General features: G+C 39.9%; 1 protein-coding gene and 1 long non-coding RNA gene across 3 annotated transcripts; one reads left to right on the top strand and one right to left on the bottom strand.

Moving 5' to 3' along the window:
* The first annotated feature begins 2,345 nt into the window (after positions 1 to 2,345).
* LOC144899670 (uncharacterized) lies at positions 2,346 to 20,369 on the top strand. Its single transcript, XR_013627999.1, has 4 exons — positions 2,346 to 2,510; positions 13,171 to 13,307; positions 20,041 to 20,171; positions 20,354 to 20,369. It is a non-coding gene; the product is annotated as an uncharacterized LOC144899670 (long non-coding RNA).
* Positions 8,396 to 19,171, bottom strand: scn2b (sodium channel, voltage-gated, type II, beta). 2 transcript variants are annotated; one of them, XM_058080179.2, is made up of 5 exons: positions 18,920 to 19,169; positions 12,206 to 12,366; positions 11,918 to 12,125; positions 10,467 to 10,659; positions 8,396 to 9,523 (listed from the first exon to the last, which is right to left on the bottom strand). In XM_058080179.2, exons 1-5 carry the CDS (start codon positions 18,990 to 18,992, stop codon positions 9,520 to 9,522), a joined length of 639 nt encoding a protein of 212 aa, XP_057936162.2. In that variant the 5' UTR covers positions 18,993 to 19,169; the 3' UTR covers positions 8,396 to 9,519. The 2 variants fall into 2 exon arrangements, with proteins under 2 accessions (XP_057936162.2, XP_057936163.2); XM_058080180.2 differs by lacking the exon at positions 8,396 to 9,523 and having other exon boundaries at positions 10,463 to 10,659; positions 18,920 to 19,171.
* Positions 20,370 to 21,005: the final 636 nt, after the last annotated feature.

The following is a 21,005-nucleotide window of genomic DNA, read 5'->3' as shown; positions in this document are numbered from 1 at the left end:
TTGAAAGCATAAGCACATTTGCCCTTCACAAAGATTACACCATACCATCAATGCTTCCATAAATCTCATCTCAGAAACCTCCAGTGGCAGTGAGGGATGGCGGCTCACACCCTCAATGTGCACACTGACCTCCTCGGCTGATTCATCACTTCCTGGCGAAACGACCTCCAGTATGTGTCATCGTCAAAATTTGAGCCGAAGAGCCAAAGTGCAGTCCTTCAAAGCAAGGAGATGGTACTTAACAACTTATATGTGAGGCTAGCATTTTGTAAAGTAGTAAACACTGCTGACAATGTCAACATCCGCCATTAAAGTAGGTGTCATTAATAACAGTTCAGAACATAAGTAGTTTTTATTTTATTTTATTTGGGCACATATATGAAATATTACAGTGCATTTCTTACATCAATCAAAATATAATTTTCCATTATTTACATTTGTATTCAACTATCTGATCACAAGCCCAAAAGGAGTAGGCTGAAGCAAAAGCTTATAAATGCCTACCCCTTTTTGCAAGATATAATCATGTTCATGCCATAGTCTTGTTTTCCCCTGTTATTATTATCATTGTAATATTATTATTGTCATTATCATTATCATTATTATCATTATGTTATAATCTTTATCATTATTACCATTATTATTGTTATTATTATCACCATTATTATAATCATCATTAATATTACCATTTTCATCATTATAGTCGTAACATTTTTTTGATTTAAAAAAAAAATTATTTAATTTTACTTATTTAATTTTACTTCATTGCTTCTTGTAGAGTGCTGTATCGTTTACCTGTTGTTTTCTGAAATCTGCAGTATTTGTGCTTTTATTGTCAATTTATTACCCCGCTTTTTCCCCCTAAATGTAACATTTACATATCATTTTCTGGATTGCATGTGTCTAAGCTTTAAAAAATTAAAAAAAACAAGAACTTGAGACTGTATCTGAACAGGTGACCAACTCTTCAAAACATAGGCTTCTCTTACACTGATTCTGGCTTCCCGGCATGCTTTGCGGCTCTAGTTTTGTAAAAAGTTGCGACAGTTGTTGTGTATTATTCCCATTGTACTAGTAGTTAGTTATTCTATTACATTTGTAAGTAAGTAAGTAAGTTTTATTTATATAGTGTATAGTAGTATAGTATATTTGTGTTAATTTTGCACTGTGATTGTCGTAAGTGTTCTGTTTAAATGCTACTGCTAACTGAAATAAATGAAATGAATCAAAATGACACCACATTTATAGAATCTTGTAGATATTTTTATATGAATTGCATACGGATACATGATTATTAGGAGGTTACATTAGCTGAATTTGACTGGGGGAGATTCTAACCCCGTCCCCCCCACCATAAATTATACCCTTGGTTCCGTGCCAGCAATATGAGCCACTGCACTACCAATGAACATTTTTATTTGTATTTATTACAGAAGAATTTATTCATCTTAACGGCAAACATTACATCATTTACAGTAGATGGGAGGTGTAGAAATAAATTTTGTGCACGGTGCTAAGTGTTATTTTAATTACAATGATTGTCAAAACATAACGATGTCTCACTCTCGTTCGTTTATTCACCTCATGTAATAGGCTTCATATTTCAAAATAGTAATGACAAATCCACATTGCCGGTCGGTCGCCATCCATCATTGCACATACGAAAGACGTGATGCTTGACCTTCACACACGTTATAAACACGTGTGTCGATCCCAGCCAATGACATACTGTACATGTTTGACAGATTAATTAGACATCTTTAGTATAAAGGGAATAATCTGCAAATATACTGCCTTTTTGTCACATGACTCTGCACATGCACTCCGATACATAACAGCATATGTGCACCCACACCTGCTCCTGGACAGGGTGACCTTGGAACGATTGGAAGGAGGAGCAATCGGGAACGTTTCACTGATGAGAGAAGAACGTTAGTGAATAATGCTGAGAAGGAATTCATGGAAAAAAAAAGGAAGAAAAGGGACGACAAGAGGCAAAAGGGAGTAACATGAGAAAGGGGGGTGTGGAGCGTTCTGGGACGACCAAGGCGATGAAATGCTGCAGTGAAGCCACATTGCTGAAATACACACACACACACACACACACACACATAGCTAGTAACCCTTTGTTTCCCACACGTACATCATCTTCCTGGATGGGCCACTTTTACTACGCTGATTAACCTTCATATAACCTAAGAGCTCGGGCCTGCTTGATCCTCTCTTTCCTCTCCTTTCTTTTTCCTCCCTCTCTCTCTCTTTCTCTCTCTCTTTGCAGTAGCCGATGAGTGAGCAGATTTCAGAGAGAGCATCCTGACTGGAGGACCAAGTGAGGTTGGCCTGTCTTTGCCTCATCTTTAAATCTGTCCCAGTCCGAGCATGTTCTTCCATTACTAGCCTCACATTTTTTTTTTTTTGTTATGATTTCACATTTTTTCTGTGGTTTGAGCTCCATCTTCTGCTCAGGCTGTCCCGTCAGAGTGTTGGCACGGAATAGGACACAAAAAAAGGTGAGTCCAGATTTAGAAGTACGTATTTGGAGTCAATTGGTCGCACACTTATTGAAGTTTTTTTATTATGAAGTGTTGGTTGTATGTTTCAGACTTCAGTGCTGAAAAATACATGAAATGAGATTTTATGTTGTCAGCATGCATGGACTTGAAATTAAGGACGCTCTTTTCAAAATGCCTTTATTCGGTTCGGGTAGAGGGGTTGCATTTCGGAACATGAAAATGAACTCTTGCTTATGTAGTGTATAAAAAATAATAATAATATCAATAGAGGGCAAAAGCCAGCAGTTTTTTTTGGACAGCAGCACCAGCAGGAGAGATTTTTTTAATGCTTTTCTGAATGAATCGTGATCATAGGTTTTCCTGAATGTACTTCATACATAAAAGGTATACTTTACTCAAATACCGTTTCCCATACAGTAACCAAAATTCCACTGTATATCATAATATATTGTAATTACAATATTACATATCATTCATTCATTTTCTACTGCTTATCCTCACGAGGGTCGCAGGGGTGCTGGAACCTATCCCAGCTGTCTTCGGCCGATAGGCTGGGTACACCCTGGACTGGTCGCCAGCCAATCACAGGGCACATATAGACAAACAACCATTCACACTCACATTCATACGCTAATTAACCTAGCATGTTTTTGGAATGTGGGAGGAAACCGGAGTACCCGGAGAAAACCCACGCATGCACGGGGAGAACATGCAAACTCCACACAGAGATGGCCGAGGGTGGAATTGAACTCGGGTCTCCAAGCTGTGAGGCCTGCGCGCTAAACGTTCGACCACCGTGCAGCCTATTACATATCATAACAATGAAAAATATGTCATCCGTTGTAAAGTTCTGAAATTGGCATTTATGTCAGGTGTTTCCTCACTGTTTGCAGCATTTCACAAAATGGTGGATTTTAAACAGTTTTAAAGGGCAGCATTTCTCGGGCAATGTAGCAAATTACAATTTATGTGCGCGTACAACATTTTGCACTGTTCCATCGAGCAAATGCCTGAGTGAGTGTAGACTATCGTGATGAAGGATATGCATCTTGAGTTGCTGTTTGTGACAGGAAAATCACGCTGTCTATCATACATTTGGTGCATTTCTTGAAATGCTGCTTTCATTGGTATTAAAGAGCAGCGTATTTTTTTTGTGATATTAAACTAACTTTGCGAATGCACACTAGTGTGCGCTGACCAAACATCTCTGTGAGTGTTGACTGTCGGTGTTTAGTTTTCTTTTTACAGATGAGAAAAGTGGGTCGGGTGGCTATATTTGAGGTATAGTTGAAGATTGTTATGTTGCCACACTTTCCAACGAATTTGGCATTTTCATTCGAGTTGATGGGCTCCTTGCTCATTCCCATGCGGGAGCTGTGGCATTTGGCTTTGCCACCATCCTTTTTTCGTCGACATTACCTGGCGTTGCTCCTTACGATGGTTCACCTTTTGCTGTGTGAATGCTAGCGGATGTTCATAATTAATTATTATAGCGACTATTGTCCCAGGCTGAGACAGTGTGTGTAAAACAATATTAACTAAACAATATACTGTGGATATAAAAAAACATTAGTGTATAGGTTTACTATCCATTGAAAATAACTCAATGGCAACACGAGTACAGCTTGTAGTGAACATGACCAAAGTGTGTCCTACATGTCAATATTTAGTGTGCCATTGTAATCCAGCCCAGCTTTACTCTCTTGGGCATAGAATTGACCAGAGCCGTACGGGTTGTTACTGGAATCCTCTTCCACTCCCTCATGATGACATCACAAAGCTGGCGGATGTTATACTTTACCTTTATTCCACTTGAGGTTGCCAATCCGATGTGCAACTGAGTCCATAGATATACTGGGTCACTGCATCTTCAGCAAGGCACTTGTTATTGCAGAGGTGTGTTTGGACTCATTGTGTTGGAAAACTGCCACATGGACCAGTTTCCCAGGGGAGGGGGCTCATACTCTGCTTTACAATGTCACGGTAAATGTTGGAATTCATGTTCATTCATTCTTGGAACCCACTTCTGTTGCTAGATAAGACATTACTGGCTGTGGGTTGACTTATTTTCAGTGTATAGTTAAGGCTTGCAGAGATGACATACTGTGGTTGCTGAAATGTCACATGTGTGCAGTAATCCCTGGTAATTACTGGTAAAACCAAATGTGACACTTGAATTCCAGTCGCAAATAGTCGTAAAACTGTTTTCGACCTTCTGAGTATGTTTTTTAACATTATTACAGGCTCAAATAGCACCCCGGATTACCCAATATTTTTGACCTAATGAGGGCAAACAATCCATTTAAGACATCATTATGAATTGTGCTCCTGTGTGTGACTATAAATGTGATCCTTTTGGGGTACCTGTGTGAGAGGCGGGCAGGAAGTGACATCGGGGTTTCAGAGTTGAGTTTCAGCAATGTGAGATCACTCAAACCTGAAACTAAAAGCTTAACTACATGCTACATACATTTACTAAATATCATTAATGTTACTGAATTTGAATGCCCTATGTTTGTATTTATTCTTCTGCTGGCAGAAAATTTGCTTCAATACGGCAATTTTTAAAAAAACTGATATGATGTATTAAACCACAAAACAGTATGATTTATTAATTAATATATTTTAGAACAAGTGAACAGAGCGAAACTGCAAAATTTCAAATGTAATATGATGAGGGATGATTGATTTTACTCACTTTTTGTAACTTTTTTTTTGTTATTTTGGACAAAATAAGGCATATTTGGCCGTGAAAAGTTGCTGTAAATAGAAATAATCAGTAATTCTGTCCATTCCGAATGCAGCTTAGCTCAGACTACTGTCACATTCGGGCTTGAGAGCTTTGCGATGCGGCCCCAGGATGCAGAAAACTGGCCCAAATGCAGGTAAAACATTGAATTTAATGAAATAATGGCAGCAGCAGGATACAACAACAACCACTACCAAACAAGCCAAACAAAAGACAATAAAGCCACAAAAGAAAGAGCACACACCTGAACTAAATAGGGAGTATGAAATTAGAGGCAGGTGCGTGAAATGAGCAGGGATAGAGGAAACGGAAGGGAACAAGAAAGAAAGTAGTTATAAAATAAGGGCACGGACACCGGAACAGAGGCAAAGAAGGAAACTAAAAGAGCTGTTACGAGGGGGTAACGCCCACATAGCGAACACTACACTGCTAACATGCAATGTGGCATTGAAGTTACACACTTGTTTGTGGGCATAATATCTAATGATGTCATCGTTTTTCCAGAAATGAACTTTTTATGCATCCGTATGATAGTAGTCGATACTGGATGAGCCCGATGTAAATAATAACCAGAAGCAGAAAACATTAAGCTATTAGATGACTGTAAATGGGGCACTTTGGAAGGACGAAACTATCACAACATATTACGGCATGCACTGATGGTATAATTGTGCATCGTGATCTAATAATGACAGACTAGTGAGTTTTATGGTATTAACTGTAAATGTTATGCCTGTTTACATTTATTCCTTTTCTGGATACTGTAATCCACATATATTCATATTAAATTATGATGAGAATTTTAACCTTTTATTTGTGATGATTTGAAAGCCGCATTAGTAAATCAAGAGTGGTCATTCATAGATTAACACATGTAATAAAAACAAACAAAATGATGATATACTTTCTTAAGTTAATTTTTAACATTCACAATGTTCAAATGACAAACATTAAAAAAAAATTATACAATCACCATGCCATGTTTTATTGTAAAAAGCCACACATTCTAGTATATCATATCGATCCTTTACAACTTTTATGGCATGCTCTCAAATATGATGTACAAAATCTTTAAAACACACACAAAAGAATGTTTTTTTTGATGGATATCATTTATGCTTGCAATATAAGACTTTGAAAGACACATGGAATATCGATGTACATTAAAGTATACATACTGTAGGTGCCATATAGACGAGAAAGTGCCAGCAGTGTGAAAGATTTTGCAATCTTTGATATGCTCATGTTGGTTTTCTGTTTTGATTTTGTAGCTGACTTGAATGGTGACACCAGTGGTGTGATTTTTTTTTTTTTTACATGCAGGGAAATATACTACACTGTTCATGCCTTGATCTAATAATAAACGTCACTTGTGGAAAAAAACACAGGCAGGCACCTACTGAGAAACGATGCATCACACGGTCATCTAGTACAAACGTTTTTAAGCTCTCCTTATTTTTGTTAAATGTATGTATTTCTGAAATGTTATCTAGCGTCATAAAGGGATATGATGCTATAACCAGTTGTGGCTTTCATTGGTTAGTATAAACTGGGCAGTTGTTTAAATAATTTACAGACGCGTATGGGAGACATGATGCAGCTGAGAGACATTTAAGGCAATGCAGAACACTCAATTCGGCATGTTCATAAGGATAAGTTCTGAGAAGTGCAAGAAAAGCATATTAATCTTTTCTATGCACCGATAAGCCTCTTAGCTTCTAACTTTACATCCAACATTACAGGGGATTGTAATTGTAATTGAATTAGGCTTAATGAGTTTGAGACAATAAATAGCTTTTGGGTCACATTTTGCACACTCTGTATTCAAAGGCATAATAAAGATTTGGGACGCACTCCTCACCGATGAACTAACCAAGCGATACATTGCAAAAACTGAAATCAATGAAAGCCAATATCATTTTTGTTGCTGATATCAGGCCGATATTACAGACGGTAACACTGCAGGATCGCTAATCCTTTGAAAACGACAATAATAGTCAATCAGTAGCCACATTTACATGGACCAAAATATTCCAATTCCATTCGGGTTATTTGCTCAAATAATGTAAACTTTGTATACACCTCATTCCGAAAGAAAAGTGCCAATCCGAATGAATATATAATCGGATTCACAGGGGTGGAATATTCCTTTCCCCAATCCGATTGAGGTATCTTGTACCCGCTCAATCGGAAAGTTGTCAGGGCGCGTTCTTTCAGCGCATGCTCAGCTGTGATGTAACACGCAGATGTCAAAACTACGGTTTTGAAAACGGCGGTTTTGCCGTCACACTGTACTACAGCGGGAAGTTCGTTTTTGATACAAACTTTAAAAGAACTGAACGTTCAAGTTGCTGCTGTCCCAACAACCGCGGTAATCACACTCTCGTCCGCCATCTTCGATGAATCACGTGATGTTGTTTACGTTTTACTGCGCATGCCCCATTGACTATTCAGTTTGATTGTAGCGGTGCATGTTGACAGGAGATTGGAATATTCCTATCCATGTATACACTGTTTTCTGGTACGTCATTCGGAAAGATTCCATTCGGAAAGAGGAAAATCTCCACATGTAAATGTGGCTAGTATAGTGGTTTTATTATTGACTGTTTCATTCCATTATTGCATTTAGTTATTACTGTATTACTGTATTTTATGTCCTTCAGATGTTCTGGGTACTAAATATACTCCAGAGAACTATTTGAGCAAAATGTGATTGTACTTGTTTCAAGCATTTTATGGCAAGTCAAATTTCATGATTGGTAAATTGGTTAAAAAGGTTCATTCATTCATTCATTTTCTACCGCTTTTCCTCACGAGGGTCGCGGAAGTGCTCGAGCCTATCCCAACCTGGACTGGTTGCCAGCCAATCACAGGGCACATATAGACAAATTCACACTCACATTCATACCTATGGACAATTTGGAGTCGCCAATTAACTTAGCATGTTTTTGGAATGTGGGAGGAAACCGGAGTACCCGGATGAAATCGGACCGGAGAACATGCAAACTCCACAAAGAGATGGCCGAGGGTGGAATTGAATGGTCTGCGCGCTAACCACTCGACTGCCGTACAGCCCCTTCACCTTGAATTTTGATCTTAAATTTCAGTTTTTGCAGTGTAAAGCCTTTAGTGTCCCAATACTTTTGTGTACGTAACATGCTGGAAAATTTGCATACGCGAAACAAACTGCTCAGTTGACCTTTGGGCATTTAACCAGAGAAAGAAAGACTGTTGACAACAGGAACCTGACACAAGTGTCTAGTGTCTAAGTGGGCCTTGCATCCCGTCGTATGTGTTACCGCACATGTGGGCTATACAATTTTGGGGGGGTGTTGCCAGGCAAGGTGTACAAGTCGGGATCTAAGGGCCGCTTAACCAAAGGACTTGGAGGAAGTCCAGTTAGTTATACAAAGTCTATCAGAAAGGGAAATCTAGTGCAAGGTTAGCCTAAAGAACACAGCCATAAGAAGTGGTTTTGAGGACTGAATGAGAGATTTGTTCAACAGACAAAACATCTCCAGCCTTTAGCCATGAATCAACACATTATTCCTCATAATAAGCCGAGGTTATATGAATGTGAAAATCGGTGTACACTGAAAATTTGATTCATACCACCCAGCCCTTGATATTAGAACTTGCAACTGAATATAGCAAATAATGGCACAACACTTGAGGGGGACTTTTATTCCTGTGCACCCCCCCCCCCCCCCTCTCTCTCTCACACACACACATATGCACACTGTACATACAAAACACACACACACAGACATGCAGGAATAACACTTTATAATTCAAGCAGTGTTTCCTATGGACAAGATAGAGATGCACATATCTTTTGAAATGAAGTCAAATGATCAATTGTTTGTGTATGTTAGGAAAAACAATATTGGGAATTTATTTATTTTTATGCCGCTTATCTTGTTCTGGGCTGGCCACCAGTCCATAAATATAGTGTAAATATAGATGACCTTCCATTCACATTCACACCGATGGACAATGTGGAGTCTCCAATTAACATGGATGTTTTTGCGTAAGTCAAGAAACATGAATGCTGATCTTGAAATGATGTATCTTGTCTACAGTATCATCCATCACATAATTTCCCATCCCATATTTTTATTGCAGGTCCACATTATAACATCACTCCCTTTATGTTTATGATGACAAGGCAAATGCTGTGGAAGATGAGTTTACCAGGAGAGGTGCTGGGTGATCAGCTCTGCAGGCTACTGGTTTAGACTGATGGACCATATGTGGTTATCTGCGAAGGACAGAAATCAAAATGGGGCAGTCAGTGTGAAGCTTGGTTAAGAAAAATGATTGTAGTACATATATCATCATTACATTCAACAAGCATAAGTCATCTTTTTCAACAATTTGTTGGTGAGTTAACAGAAAAATATAACGAATTTCCTTAATTCTCTAAGCAGGTGGAGCATAGTCCAATGTCCAGTGAATTTTCATGGAAATACAGAAAAGGCAGACTGTGGACCCTGAAGGGTGACACAGGTTGGGAACAAAGATTTCCGATTCCGTAACAGGGGTGTTAGCAGCCTGTTTCACAGTTGGACTCACACAGTGTATTAATAACACAAGACACGCATCATATTGTACACTTAGAGGCAACATTTATGAGAATATTTTCAAGTGAACCGAAAAATACACTAACCGGGGGCGTATGCTAACCAAGGTTCTAGTACTGTATTTTGCAAGTAATCTGGCATTTGGATTATGTTTTTCCACAATAACAAGTATTGTGGAAAAAAGGACAAACAAGGGCAATTTCTGTGAGTCTCCTGCAGAATCCGAGAGCGTTTGCATCTGTAGTAGCGGGTTGGTTTGTCTTCACAAAATGTAAACCAAGACCTCTGACTTGGTGTGCTATCTGGGAATGATATGCTATGGGTGGAATACAATAAGCACCCTGTTTTTAACCTGTGTGTCCATTTGAGGTGTTTACCGTAAGTGATTAGCAGTATCAAGTAACAAGCCAGGTAGGACACAACATTAACTGAGTACCTCTCTTGGTACTCTCACCTCTTCAGTGGTGAGTACGCTGCCATAAGGAAGTTTACTCATTAACGTTACAATTTTGTTGAATTTTGTTCCAAACAACCCCGTTACTGACAGAAATACCAATTCTAGAGATCCAACAAAGTGATGTATAATATGGACGATCGTGATTCCATTTTCTGAATTCTTACTTTGTTCCCTCTTCTGTGGCACCTTCAGCCTCTAATTTCCCCTCCTCCTCCATCTTCTCCTCTGAGATCAGTTCCTGTTTGAGATGATGACGAAGAAATTTCACGACCACCATGGAAAGTATTAGAAGGGCAAGCACTCCGCCCACTGATGCCCCAATCACAACTGCAATGGTGGAGTCCCTCGGTGGGGGAACTGTGGGGAAAGGAAATGATAGAGTTAAATACATTGTATAGACAAGAGAAAGAGAGACAAGTGCACTGCTGGCTAAAAGCTTGACTGGGCTGATTAAACAGAGTGGAAGGAAAGTGCTGCTGAGTTAGCCTGGCGATGGTGTGAGTGGGAGAAAGATGCTGAGGGACTAAGTTCAACCTCTTGTTGGCCATTAATAAATAAAAAGCTGACTCATGAGCGGAAGGCCCACAGCATCTAGGAAACAAACCATGTTATGTATGATTATTACTTGGCACCAGGGGTGCTGCCAGGAATTCTGGACCCCATATGTGATACAAATATGATGTACTAACTCCTTATTTCTAAAATCACAAATACTTCAACTTGCTGATATGGTTAATCTTCAAACAGCTAAAATAATGCTAAAAACAATCAATTACCTAAAAATGCCATCCAATACTTCTCTACAAGAGAGGAGAAATATGATCTCAGGGAAGAACTACATTTGAAACACTTATATGCTAGGACTATGTTAAAAAGCCACAGCATTTTAGTATGTGGAATCAAACTATGGAATGGATTGAGTAAGGAACTCAAACAATGCACAACGATGAGCCAATTCAAGAAACAATACAAGCAGTTGATGTTTGCTAAATACAAGGATGAAGAGTCTTGAACCAGTCATGATGTGCTATATACATATATCACTATATTGACACTTATGGTTATATTGACTATGGTACCCATTATGTCATTGTATGCTCATATCACCTTGTACTTCGGTACCAAGTGCATTATTAAAAAAAACAAAAAAAACAAAACACCTAAACTGTATTATGGAAAGCAGGAAGTGAACAAATGTAACAGTTACTGATTGTAAAAGTACCAGATGGAGGGGTAGGATTTAATAAGCTTTGCTTCTTCCTACTCCTTTTGGACATGTGGAACTGTGAACTGATTATGGGATACACTCAATTGTAATCTGATGCATGTTCAAATTAAATAAAACCATAAATATCACAGCCTTTAGTGTTGGTCAATACTATCGGTCAATACTCCCTGGTATTCGTTAGTCATCGCATGTTGTTATTGTGCTCAGGCTAGATTCAAGCGGTGCAGGATAGAAGTGCTGGGGTGAAGTTTGGAATGGACTACTTGAATTTGAGTGCTTATATCGAAGACTAAAATTAACATGGATATGTATTTACTAATGTCTAAAAAGATGCAGTTCAAGATTTACATGTTTGTTTTTGTTCATAAGGGAAGTTTAGTAGCTTACGTTTCGTAAACACATTGAGCTTTATGACCCCATGTCCATGTATGCGGTCCGGGGGATTTATCACGTAACAGTGGTAATACCCCTCATCATCCTCCTGAACATCTAATAAAGTGATTGACAGGTCATTCTTTTCCAGGTTCCCCGCAAACATGACTCTGTCTGCAAACCGCAAAGCCACCATTCCTCTCTTCTTGTAGTACGCCATAAACTACAGAAAGAGAAAAGAGAGATTATATGCAGCAGTTGTACTATAAGTTCCCCTTTCAAATTTGGCTGTGACATTCTTACCATCTGTTCTGTATCGTTGACTGTTTCTTGGTAGGTCCAGTTCATGACAAACTTGGGCGCAAATATCTTATAGCAGGAAGTAAATGTGCAAGGGATTTTGATATCTGTCCCATTCTTTACATTGATTTTACTGGGCACAATAACGTCCATGCATGAACAACCTGCAAAGAAGAACATTTCATTAGTGGTGGCATTGCAAATTGTAGGAATTAAAGCAACTAAGGTGAGCAGTTTTGACAGTAAAAGACTTTGACAAGCACCAGTGTTATACTAATACAATCATCATTTTTTCCACTGTTGAAAAAAAATGTTTTAAAAAAGCTTCAGTCGGGTTCTTTTCTATCCAGAAAATGCTGTTGTGGCAGAATCCATGCTAATGTCTCTGAGGGCTACCGTCGGTTAAAAGCTTACAGCAGTTATTTTTGCTTTCGGGACGTCTAAACCACGCCCTTATCTTTTCCAAAGGACAGATTGGTCCTGTCATTTCTGACAAGCCACCATCGATCGAGCCTGAGGTCGCTAGAAGCGAAATGTGTTTGACTGGCTTCAGTTGAATTGGCTGGTAAACATGTTTGTAACATGAGCTCAAAAACAAACAAAAAATCACTTACGTTTGTTGTTAGTCATTTTGAGAGGCACTTTAGTGCACACTTGAGTGTGCTAAAGAAGAGTTGACTGTTTGCAGACATGGATAAAAATACATTCTCGCTCTTGAGTCATAAATGCCAGGAAGACCTGTGTAGTTTTTTTCACACACTCTGTTTTTATTGTTGCTATGCTAATTGAGCTGATAACTATATTACACAATAGTAATTTAGAAAAGCATGCATTTGAAAAAAAAATTTACAAAGCATGATGATGAGTTTTCAGTCATATGGCAGCTAATGCAACCAAAACGCTGTACGTGCGTGACAGTCAGAAAGCTAAACAAATAACCTGAAATATCATTTCATTCATCCGACTAGATGCAAATGGAAGTCATCGGGTTGCGCCGACTGCCCAGATACATGCTACCCGGAAGTCCTGCCAGGGGACCATCAGACAATGTACTCTCACATCGAAAGTCTCCTTGAAGTTTCACAACATATGTTCACTTGAAAAAGTAAGTAAAACATGTTTTTGTCAAAATTAATGTGAGTTAATGATTGCTTTTTTTTAGATAATATCGCCAACAGCAGGGGTGCAGCCAAGCATTCAAAATTACTTTTTTGAATTATTTAATAATTACCTTTATTTTTGGAACAGTCAGGGGCACTTGGAATTACCCTTGCCTTCTACCCATAAGGCACCGTCATGGCCAATATCCCCCATTATGAATCCATTTTGAAAAATACATTTAACCCAGGCTGCACGGCGGATGAGTGGTTAGTGCGCAGACCTCACAGCTAGGAGACCAGGGTTCAAGTCCACCCTCGGCCATCTCTGTGTGTAGTTTGCATGTTCTCCCTGTGCATGCGACCATTCACACTCACACCACAACCATTCACACTCACATTCATACCTATGGACAATTTGGAGTCGCCAATTAAGCTAGCATGTTTTTGGAATGTGGGAGGAAACCCACGCATGCACGGGGAGAACATGCAAACTCCACACAGAGATGGCCGAGGGCTAACCACTCGGTCGCCGTGCAGCCCACTTATAAACAAACATTGAGCTCCAACACAGCAAACCTTATCAGCCACCTGAAACGTCAGCATCACTACGCAACCCGGGGCTTGTTCCTTTCGTTTGAAAATTGCCAAAAAGGTTTTACCAGAGACAACCTGAAGGCTAAAGCGAACTGTGATTTAATTATGCAAATGGAACCTTTAAATGTTTTTTCCCTCATCAGATTGTTAACAGTTTTTATATATAGTTGATGGGATTTTCTGGAATTTGCTTTAGGATTCCGTCTCTCACTGTTACCATAAAACCTGCAAAATCAGCAATGGGTGAAATACTTATGTCCCTCACTGTAAATACTTAATTACAATAAAATAAATGACTATGGTAAAAACTTCATGTATTTCGATAATATAAATTTGCTCAAAAATGATATAAGGCTTTCCATAAATTGCACAAAATATCTGTTTCAGGTCCACTTTCAACTTAATTGACTTTTGAATTGGAGCCAATTTAAATCATTTGTCATGCAGTGTATACAAAGGGGGCTGCACGGCGGAGGAGTGGTTAGCGGGCAGCTGCCACAGCTAGGAGACCCGAGTTCAATTCCATTCGTGTATCCCTGTCTCAAACAAACAGAAATGTTGTTGATTTTAAGTAAAAGTCTTCCAGGAGAACATCATGTGGATGAGACATATTTATCAAATACTTGTCAAGATCAATCAGACTATTGAGAAACACAAGAGTTATGTATTATTTATGAATCAAAATGATCATATAGACTGAGAAAATCCTCCTCCTTTCAAACTATTTGTCCCAGCTTGAGTTTGCACCCTGCCAGACTCCGCCACTGTGTGCGTGCGTGCGTGCGTGATGTGACTCTGCACCATTCTCTCCTCTGCAGTCGGGTGTTACTGGCTCACTTCCCACTGCTGCTGCACCACTCCAGAGGCCTGCCTCTCTGCACCACACACACCTATGCACTCTCTAAAATGTCCACCCACTGTCCTATATGTATTATTTACTCATAAACTCACAAATTGCTATGCGCAACATTCCCCACCGTCAGGCGTCTTTTGGTGCAGCACAAACTCTTCGTCTTGTACCCCAAGACTTCACACACACATGCATCCACACCTTGAAAGTATGTGCGTTGTCAGCAGTGAGCAGAACGTGTAAACCGTGCTTTGTCAATGTCATCCCCACACGCTTGACCTACAGTATCTGCTTACACAGCCAAGATCCGACACAGTCGAGCATGTTCTGCAGTTAGCACACACTTTTACACTGTAAACACACACTCTTTGCTGCCCTATCTGCCACATATATATATATATACGTTTAGAGAATCGTCCCTTGCTGACTCAGCAGTCCTGCCATGAGAGCAGCAGATGCAATATGAAACACACACACACGCAAAGAGATGAAATACTGCAGTGAAGCAGCCTCATGCATACCTCCAGTCCCCGTACCCCCCCCTCCCATTTGTCCATCTGACTTGCCTCCTCTCGCACCTCCTTGCAACTTCACCCAGACTTACAAGGTCAATGCAGGAAAACTGAAGGTGAATGTATATTGTGCTCTTGCTTGTCCAGTAGTACTCTGTGTTATATGATGTGTACTTTTAGTGAACATTGTTACGCCAACATGACATTCCTTAGTGCTCTGAGCGATTCTAATTCCTGGTGCAGACTCACTGCTGTAGAGACTGCAAGATGTATCGCTTTATAGTGCGAGGGAACACACTCTATACAGCACATGCATCATTTTAAGGCAGTACAGCCATATGATTGTCCACAGACAAGGTTGTTCATTCATTCATTCATTTTCTACTGCTTTTTCCTCACAAGGGTCGCGGGAGTGCTGGAGCCTATCCCAGCTGTCTTCGGGCGAGAGGCTGGGTACACCCTGGACTGGTGGCCAGCCAATCACAGGGCACATTCATACCTATGGACAATTTGGAGTCGCCAATTAACCTAGCATGTTTTTGGAATGTGGGAGGAAAACGGAGTACCCGGAGAAAACCCACGGATGCACGGGGAGAACATGCAAACTCCACACAGAGATGGCCGAGGGTGGAATTGAACCCTGGTCTCCTAGCTGTGAGGTCTGCGCGCTAACTGGAAAGATTGTGATAATGAAAAAGTTTCAATATTACATGAAACAAATACAACACATGAGTAATATACAGTGGGAGAATACTATGTATTTGGGCCATTGCTGATTTAGCAGGTTTTCCGGCTTGCCAAGAGTGCAATGGTGCATAATTTTAGTGATAGCTTCATTTTGATAGTGAGAGAGACAGAACATCACCAAAAAGCGGACTAAGACATTATATGCATTTTAGGAGTTTTGTTATATATTTTGGTCGGAAATATGTATTTGACACCCTGGACAAACAGCATGTTAATATTTTGTAGAAATGCCATTATTGCCCAGCAGAGATGTTGTTTTTTTATAGTTGGTGACAAGATTTGTGCACATTTCAGCAGGGATGTTGGCCCACTCCACTCGTCTGGTCGGCTGAGTTTTAAGCCCCCACCCCCCAAGGATTTTCAATTAAATTCAAGTCTGGAGACTGGCTAGGTCACTCCGGGACCTTGATGTGTTTCTTTTTCAGCCACTGTTTTGTGGCTGTGGTGATGTGTTTAGGGTCGTTGTCGTGCTGAAACACCCATCCTCGGCTCTCTCAGTAATGGAAGGAGGAGTCTATAATTTCATCCTCCCCTCAATGTAATGGAGTTGTCCAATCCCCTTGATATGATATCGTCACCATCTCAATGGTGGGCATGGTGTTCTTTGACCTTCAAACATGATGAGTTGAACCCATAAAGTTCTACCCCATCACCTTCTTCCAGGCCTCATTCAGGTGGTTAATGGCAACCTTATATGCCTTCTTCAGCCGCGTGACTCTGCGTGAGCATCAGCTAATCATGATGGAGTAGTGTGTCACCAACCGTCCCAGCTGAGGATTTCTCACTGTTGGCATGATCAGGGCCACCCCATGAGGAGAGATCTTGTATGGAGGCCAAGGCCAGGAGAGGCTGGCGGTGGTGTGATGATTCTTCCATTTCCAGATCTGTTTGTTTTTTACAGTTGGCTGATTTAAATGTTTTTTCCCCTCATCTAATGGTTAACAGTTTTTATATATAGTTGTTGGGATTTTATGGAATTTGCTTTAGGATTCCGTCTCTCACTGTTACAATAAAACCTGCAAAATCAGCAATGGGTGAAATACTTATGTCCCTCACTGCAAATACTTAATTGACTATGGTAAAAACTTAATGTATTTCCATAATATACATTTGCTGAAAAATATTTGTTTCAGGTCCACTTTCAACTTAATTCACTTTTAAATTGGAGCCAATTTAATTCAATTGTCATTCAGTGTATACAAAGGGGGCTGCACGGTGGTCGAGTGGTTAGCGGGCAGCCGTCACAGCTAGGAGACCTGAGTTCAATTCCACCCTCGGCCATCTCTGTGTGGAGTTTGCATGTTCTCCCCGTGCATGCGTGGGTTTTCTCCGGGTACTCCCGTTTCCTCCCACATTCCAAAAACATGCTAGGTTAATTGGTGACTCCAAATTGTCCATAGGTATGAATGTGAGTGTGAATGGTTGTTTGTCTATATGTGCCCTGTGATTGGCTGGCGACCAGTCCAGGGTGTACCTCGCCTCTCGCCCGAAGACAGCTGGGATAGGCTCCAGCAGCCCCTGCGACCATTGTGAGGATAAGTGTTAGAAAATGATTGAATGAATGAATGTTTGTTTCAAGATATCTGAATGGATAGTAAACTATTCCCGAATGACTTGAACGATTTGATGTTGAATTGGTTGAAAAATGGCGGACACTAATAAAAGATGAAAGCGACGAAAGCACATTCGAAGTATAGATGAAAGACATGAAAGCACACGATGAAAGCCCATGCAGAAATAAAAGCATTCACAGAATCAATGATGAGGTTGATGCAATGTAAAGTACTCCATTTGCCAGGCCATCCATTATGAAGGTTTGATGTCCAATATTTGCATGACATTTGACACTTTTTTTTTTAGGTTGCACAACAAAATGTGATGACTGTGTAGTTATGATACAATGTTAGAAAATACAACTTAAAGAGAAAGTATATCTAATGCTTACCACTCCCATAAATGAAAACATTGAGTATGTGAGGTATACGATATTTCTATGATAAAACATGTCTTATTGGTCCATTATTGAGGATTTTGTGCCTGAAGCAGTCAATTCAATGTTGACAAAGCCCATGAAAAATAACGAATTTTTTTACATTCTGCTGCACTCTAGTGGTTGTTTTATGTAACTGTACATGTGCATTTGTTGTTTAATGGTTGGATGAGAAAAACACAATCTGTGATGGTCTACCACAAGAGATACATATTACTTTATTTAAAAAACACAACTGTACAAAACAGGGCTGCACAGTATTCCAACATAATATAGCTCCTTTTTTGGGCTGCTCTCTTGTTGTCATGGAGCCAGAAAAGGGTGTGGCATTCTATTTGTTGAAAACAAATAGAATGGCTAGTTAAACAATATGCATTAGACAATTAACCAATACCACCTGCAAGGCCTTAGTCTTTGGAGGATGATAAACAAGCCATAGATGACTTGTTCGTGTTTACATATACATGTGAAAGATGGATTTAATTTATGGGAGTGGGAGACGTCTAGGTAGTGGTCTTGGAACTGGATACGGTCTGATGTGGTCTACATGCGAGAAAAAAACGTATACATGTGTATATATTGCATTTCACATATAGAATGAAGGTGTTACAAACACAATAATGGATGCAGGTAACGGTAATGTCTTATGTACATAAAATGTTGTGTCACAAAAACAATCATTAGTTTAATACCACCTTAAATCGAATATGAGGCTAACTGCAGCGTCGTGGAGGATAGGCCTTAAAATAAAAAAAATAAAATATCAAAAATGGCGAAGGCTAGCCGCGCGAATGTTTATTATAAAAGATGTCACGGTCGGGTTGACGTCATTTATTTACATTTTATAAAAAAGCTGTGCTAACAGGTTTGTGAAGTGGAGCCAGCTGTTATCAATGTGAAGGCTGCGGCCGGTGAGTTTCTTACCGGAGACCCATAGCAGGAGCAGCATCAGCAGCCGAGCACCACAGCTTTTCTCTCCCTGCGTGAGGAGACACATGGCCGCTGCTTCAAAGCACACAAAACGATTTTTTCGCCGTTAGAAAATGGAGACAGGTACAAAAACAAGCAAAAATATGATTTGTGGATAGTAAAAACGCAAAAAAGAAAAGAGTATATGTTTAGAGGCAGGACATAGCTGGCAGTGTCTGTAGCCTTATGTTGGTTGGTTTTATGGTTCTATGTTTACGACAGAGGCGAGCGGGCGACACAGAACAAACACAGGGCATGGATTACCTCACTCAAATGAATTTGAAATCAATTTATCCATAAATATATGTATTGAATTCCATAATATAAGACAATAATAATTTATTCCAGTGGATAAGAGGACATAACTGTTGTTTATTACTGTATATTTAAGGCAAAAAAAAATGTTGCAGCTATTCATTGTGACTGCAGATTATGCATGAATGGAAATGAAGTTAATGTTTAACATGGTATAGTCTACAGTATAGTCTAATAAATGATGCTGCCGTGCAAACCAAACAATAAATTAACTCGAAGACTGCCACGAAGGGGATGCTGCGGGAATCTTGGGGAATTTAAGAGGCATACAGTAACTGCCAGTCACAGTTATTAGATGTAATTAACTGGAATTAATAGTGTCTAAATATCCATTGTGAGACCTGAGTTTGATTCTCCGCTTTGGCATTTTTGAGCTGGAGCCTACCTCAGCTTGCACTGACTGCAAGTGGGGTACACCTTTGAAAGGTTTTTGGATTATTCTATTTTCACTGGAAATTTTTGCAAAAAAGTTGCCATGTTTTTTGTACACTGTCTCGTATACTTTGCAATTTACTGTGATTGCTTCCTGTTAGCCACTTTTCCACTGCGCACCGAGAACACAACCTTTGGTGTGCTGTTTTATCACAGAATTGTCACTGCACCAAGCTGAAAATGTGGAAAAATGTGATGGCTTTGCTGGTCTTTCACAGTGTTTGACACCGAACCACTGATCCTGTTTCACAAAATATATCAACACTTCCTTGAACTGCACTGCATTGTTGAACAGTTGTATGTGCACATGTTGTTTTTCTGTTTTGCAGTTCCCTTTTATGGAGGTTCCTGGGGTGAAACCACCTGCTGTCAATTGCTCATCAGGGCCTGATCAGTCTATTGGTTGACACACTCAGACATCGGACTCTTGGTGTGGAGAATCGTAGCAGCTTCTTACTAAGTTATGAACTTCATATTTGCACTATAGCATGTTAAAACCCCTGCGGCAGATAGTATGGCCGCAAACTAACAGCCAACAGCTCAATATCCGGGCTATATTGCTGTTCTTTAATAGTGATGTGCAAAGAAAGGTAAGAAAGTAAGCAACATTGTGTTTGAGTGTGTGTTTGTTTACAAAAATAGGTGCCGGCGATCTACAGAAAATTAACTCCAGCAATGCACCATCGGTCATGGAGGCAGAGCAGAATTCAACCTCACGCCTCAAGTAAATGCTAATGCTGACCCCATGACGCCACATTCAGTATAGGCTAAGTGCTTGTTTTGACTCTGTTCACAGGCCAAGAGGAGCCATCCAGTGCTGCCGATCTGCAGTTTGTGCCCTCAAAGCAGTCATGTCAGCTCCCACTGCACACTGAGGAGCAATGCCACCCGGGTGGATCTCATTCTGTTTTACAGAGCGGGATCTAAAATGTAAAGATGTCTTAATCGTCATTAAATTGCAGTCAAGTCTCTTTGGGATTTATACCTGTCAGTGTGTCAGAACATGTAATGGAAGAACAATGTGTGATAAGTTAAACAAAACTTCAAGGATGCTTATATATCGGCCAAACAAGTAATTTGAGGCCAATTGATGGCAGATTGACAGCCACATAAACTGGCCACAGTTATCATCCGGTCACCCTTGTGATGGCCGAGGGTGGAATTGAACTCCAGTCTCCGAGCTGTGAGGCCTGCGTGCTAATTAATCGGCCGCCATGCAGCCTCTCCAAAACATGTCAGCATCAATTCATTAAAATAAGTAATCACACAATCATAATAGTCTTGTAACTGCAGC

Source organism: Doryrhamphus excisus, linkage group LG8 (assembly GCF_037039965.1).
Source record: "Doryrhamphus excisus strain RoL-2023G ecotype Guam linkage group LG8, RoL_Dexc_Guam_v1.1, whole genome shotgun sequence".
Lineage (NCBI taxonomy): Eukaryota > Metazoa > Chordata > Actinopteri > Syngnathiformes > Syngnathidae > Doryrhamphus > Doryrhamphus excisus.
Note: the sequence above shows the minus strand (reverse complement) of the source record. Positions and strands in the feature narration are given on the sequence as shown.

Excerpts from the sequence above, each read along its gene's own strand:
- scn2b (XM_058080180.2), bottom strand. The coding sequence starts at position 18,992 with ATGTGTCTCCTCACGCAGGGAGAGAAAAGCTGTGGTGCTCGGCTGCTG. Across the intron at positions 12,367-18,919 it reads GCTCCTGCTATGGGTCTCCG|GTTGTTCATGCATGGACGTT; the intron begins GTAAGAAACTCA and ends TCTTCTTTGCAG. Across the intron at positions 10,660-11,917 it reads GCTCAATGTGTTTACGAAAC|TTCCCCCACCGAGGGACTCC; the intron begins GTAAGCTACTAA and ends CTTTCCCCACAG.